This window comes from Poromitra crassiceps (assembly GCF_964638095.1).
Source record: "Poromitra crassiceps genome assembly, chromosome: 1".
NCBI classification, from domain to species: domain Eukaryota; kingdom Metazoa; phylum Chordata; class Actinopteri; order Beryciformes; family Melamphaidae; genus Poromitra; species Poromitra crassiceps.
In genome coordinates, this window is record NC_139623.1 from 94,609,148 (window position 1) to 94,614,147 (window position 5,000).

At 43.2% G+C, this 5,000-nt stretch overlaps 1 protein-coding gene across 1 annotated transcript in view; it reads right to left on the reverse strand.

The window, feature by feature from the left end:
• vps13b (vacuolar protein sorting 13 homolog B) overlaps positions 1-5,000 on the reverse strand; it is a 661,063-nt gene that overhangs the window by 655,495 nt on the left and 568 nt on the right. The window contains exons 2-3 of the mRNA XM_083634457.1: positions 3,454-3,612; positions 1,436-1,579 (exon numbers count right to left, since the gene is read on the reverse strand). Coding sequence (XP_083490583.1) covers positions 1,436-1,579; positions 3,454-3,600 — 291 coding nt within the window. The 5' untranslated portion in view covers positions 3,601-3,612. The remainder of the gene's footprint in view (positions 1-1,435; positions 1,580-3,453; positions 3,613-5,000) is intronic.

The following is a 5,000-nucleotide window of genomic DNA, read 5'->3' on the forward strand; positions in this document are numbered from 1 at the left end:
GCCTGAGCACCTAAATGAGTGCACCCCTGCCTGAGCACCTAAATGAGTGCACTCCTGCCTGAGCACCTAAATGAGTGCACCCCTGCCTGAGCACTTAAATGAGTGCACCCCTGCCTGAGCACCTAAATGAGTGCACCCCTGCCTGAGCACCTAAATGAGTGCACCCCTGCCTGAGCACTGCCTGAGCACCTAAATGAGTGCACTCCTGCCTGAGCACGCCTGAGCACCTAAATGAGTGCACTCCTGAGTCCTGCCTGAGCACCTAAATGAGTGCACCCCTGCATGAGCACCTACATGAGTGCACCCCTGCCTGAGCACCTAAATGAGTGCACTCCTGCCTGAGCACCTAAATGAGTGCACTCCTGCCTGAGCACCTAAATGAGTGCACCCCTGCCTGAGCACCTAAATGAGTGCACCCCCACCTGAGCACCTAAATGAGTGCACCCCCACCTGAGCACCTAAATGAGTGCACCCCTGCCTGAGCACCTAAATGAGTGCACCCTTGCCTGAGCACCTAAATGAGTGCACCCCTGCCTGAGCACCTAAATGAGTGCACCCCTGCCTGAGCACCTAAGTGAGTGCACCCCTGCCTGAGCACCTAAATGAGTGCACCCCTGCCTGAGCACCTAAATGAGTGCACCCCTGCCTGAGCACCTAAATGAGTGCACCCTTGCCTGAGCACCTAAATGAGTGCACCCCTGCCTGAGCACCTAAATGAGTGCACCCCTGCCTGAGCACCTAAATGAGTGCACCCCTGCCTGAGCACCTAAGACCACTTGAAAAAAGTAGCGGCATGAGCCATGGGATGTCAAACCAATGAAAGCGGAGGAAGGTTTGGGGTAGAGGAGTCAAGAGAGCAGCTGGACTTTTGGAATTACAAATGGTTTTGCTCCACATTACTTGACATTCTACAATTCACGTATTAAACAAAAGAAAACGTGTTAACCAGCGACTGTTTTTAATTAGCACAGTATGATATTTAATAACCATGGACAACATTTTTAGATTTTGTGGGTAATTGAACCAAATATGGGCCACATGATAGTAGCTAATAGCTATCTTTAAAATATTCAACACAATAGGTATAGCTTTATAAAATGGGATGTTATAGACAGTAGTTTCTCTTCATGTTTTGGGTAACCCCAAGCCAGGCTGATTGTATGTCTTTTCCACAGCAACCTCTCCACAGTGCCAGGCTTGCCAGGGTCAACAAGCTCAACATGTTTAGAAGAGAAAAATAATAATCAGCATTTGTTTATTTGAAACAAAGGCCGTGACCAATCTTCTTGGAAGCACAAACGAAAAATAATAAGAAAGCTTAACTTTGGGGGAAGGGATCATTTCACATAAATAACAAAGAAGATCTGGCTAGCCCTCGTTTGGCCCTGTAGTGGAACCAAGGACAATGTGTTTATCAGACCAAGGAAGATCTAACCTGGGCTCCATCCCTGAGCTTGAGGATGCACTCCATGGTGTTGATGGTGATAACCACAGGCTCCGAGCCCAGCTTGGTCCAGGGGACGTGGATACGCAGCTCATGGATATGACCGCTCATGAATGTGAAGGGCAGCTTCAACTCCTGTAAATATGCAAAGATGTCTGAGGATGTGAACAATAGATAGCTATAAAGCTATAGAGTTAGAACTGTCTGTGCTATAGTATTACATCTGTGATGCAGACAATGTTGAAAAGGCATATGGCCATATGATTGCTGAGGCTGCAAGAACATTTGGGACTTGTCTTTGAAAAATAAAATGAGAAACAAGATGAGAGGAAAGTAAAAACAATGGCTACAGATTACATATTTGTCACGCCTTTAACAAAATCAGTCAGATTTACCCGGAGGCAGAGGAATCATTGTTCTGCATCTTGAACTACTCTGTGTGAGAACGAGTCCCATGAAACCAGACTGCCTACACACATGCCTCCTCCACAACCCTAAGCCAGAATCCAATAATCAAACATATTTCCGAGGAAAAGCTGTCATGAATTTACAGTATGTCTGCTTGATAACCCCCAGACTGTTTCACTTAAATTTCACTCCTCTTAGTAAGAAGATGATTTCTAATTACTTCTCTCACATGAGAGATTGTCCAAATTCAATACAAAAAAGCAAACTGCAAAAGGGGGGAAAACTGCCAAGGTTTTGACACAGCGTTACACATCAAAATCCTAACAGAATTCAAATTCCCACTGCCGGTTGGCTGAAAGCTGCTTCCAATAAGAACTTTCATCACAATGGCTCTACGGTTAGGTAGTGTTTTGGTCTGCTCTTCAGAAGCAGTCAGAACTCACTCAAGTGAAGAGAAACTTCTTTCAACTCCTGGCAGATTGATCCAATCCAGACATTACAAGTGTAAAAAAGTACACTGTGTCAAAATAACAATACAGAGCAAAATATCCAAGTCAATCTATCAGACTTCTTCCAAAACGACTTGACAGTAAAGATACTGCGTGTGTGTTTGGCTGAACAGCATTGCTGTGGTTCTTTTCTGATTCTGGTCAAAGCAATATGTCTTAGCTAGCTGCACACAGCGAGCAAGAGCGCACACACTCATCCCCATTCAAGAGCCCCATCTATCCCCATTCAAGAGCCTCTTCTAAAGATTCCTATCCAAGCCCTGTATTTTTAGGGTCGTAAGTGAACCAAATCTAAATGTCTATTTTGTATTTTTGTAGACCCTCTGATGTTAGTAAATGCCAACATTCACATAGCCTAATTGTTTCTTCTGTTGACAGACTAGAAAACAAACTTACAAATGTTAATAATCCTAACAGACGTAGAGATGCTGGTCCCTAATAGGCTAGCTGTATTCTGTATACCCATCCAAATGGTCAATGTGTCTCTATGGACAGAAGCAGTAAACAGAAACCACATAAAACTACAACAACAACAATGACAAGGATTTACTTCATTCCTTTGCATTGGAACCTTTCGCAAATGAGACATAAATAAGTCAAAGTTAGTTAGTAAAAAGGACATATTTTATTTGCTTATGCTTTAACAAGGTGTGCAGGAAAGAGATATATAAAAAAAACAGGCAATATTATCAGACCAGATTCAAACTCAGGACGGTGTAGTTACATGGTTCCTCCTTAGCTAACCGAGCCATCAGCTAACAACAATATTGCCTATATTGAGAGGCAGCTAGTACAGCCTGACGAACACCAGCCAGGTTGAAACGTGTTGCATTTTGTTGCCAGTGTCTATTTTGATTGAAGATGTACACTGTTGGTAAACTTTTTCAGTACACATGTACATTACTTCTGTATTAAATTGTGCTCCTAAATATCCAAGAAGCTCCCTTTTTTCTCTTGTTTATTCAATTGTGAGGTATTGAATGTGAAAACATTATCTGTCTTCCTACTCTTGTCCTGACACAGCCAAGTCACTTGTCCTAAGGCTGAGAAAATGTCAAAGATCTTGGACAGAGGTTCTTTAACATACAGTACCTGTTCCAGGACATCCAGCTTCAGATCCAACTTGCTGAGCACCACATCGCCTCCCCAGAGAGACAGCTGCAGGTCAGACGGCTTGAGATTCTTGATATATTTGTTCACATAGCTCATCAGGAGCGGTGTGACATAGGACTCCAACATCTTGTCCCTGTCCTAAACACACAACACACATTCATTGGTACAACAAATATATCAACCCATTTATGATTAACATCAATTGTTCCACCCTTATGATATATTTCAATGTCTTTATTTTTGGCTTTTCACCAGCAGAATATAGTGCGTACTAGTCAGGGGTGGCAAACTCATTTTAGTACACGGTCACATGGGACCCGAATTTGGTCTCAAGTGGGCCAGACAAAGAAAATCAATAATTACCTATAAATAACAACACATCAGAATTTTCCTGAGTGTTTCAGTGTAAAGAATTAGGCCTAGAGGTACATTTTAACAACACGTTTTCACATAGATCCATATCATATCAAATCTACTGTCTGTAACTGTGCATTACAATTGACGGCAACTTAAATTGCAACTCTTCTCTATATTCAAGGATACTGAAAATACTTTAATGATGAATACAGAAAACATGAATAGTCTACTTAATATTGTAAGTTGCTCCTGAAACCTGGCACCTCTTAGCCTGATCACAAGTGCATCAATATTAGTTGTCAAATACAGAGCTTGAAAAATTATATTGAAGGCCTTCTCAGTGCAATTTTCACTTTACAAAGTCAACTTGTGGGCTGGATTGGAGCCTTTGCTGGGCCGGTTCTGGCCCCCGGGCCATATGTTTGACAACACTGCCATAGGTGGATCACGCTATATCCCCCAGTTACCCTCCCCCCGACCAACTAGAGGAGGAACTAGTGCAGCAAACAGGACAGACAGACACATACCCTTAATCTGCCTTCCCACCCTGAGACATGGCCAATTGTACCTGTAAATATGCCCGACCAAGCCGGAGGTCACACAGAGGCTCGAACCTGCGACCCTCATGTTGGCAGGCAGGGAATCTAGTGCTGCACTACCCCGGGCGCCCCTTGATATATGTCATGTTTACCTGTACAATATATCACTGCAGGATGCATCAGAGGTAGATGTGCATGAGATGTAGATGTGCTACCTAGAGTGTATCTCTATGGATACATTTACAGACAGTGGCCAGTGGCTAAAAAAAATTATGTTTTAGGTCTATGTTTCTTTCAAAATGTCACTCAGCACTATGTCCTTATACTTTTTCACTGTGAAATACATGTATGCAAGTTGTTAAGGGTTGTATCACCATCACCAAGCCATAGCAAAGACAATCATTATCACACAAGAAAGTCTCTGCTTGGTACTCAGTTTTGAAGAGGCAAACTGAGTCAGAGTGGGGCTGTGCATAGGACTAGCCCGTACAGATAGTGTGCATTCTTTTCATAAAGCTGCCTGAAAACAGGAAACCCTGTGAGTTAAAAGGTGGGATATTGGTCAGAGACTGCATAGCTACATAGCTAGCGTTAACGTTACACCCAGCCGCACAGTTCTGATAGCTGTGC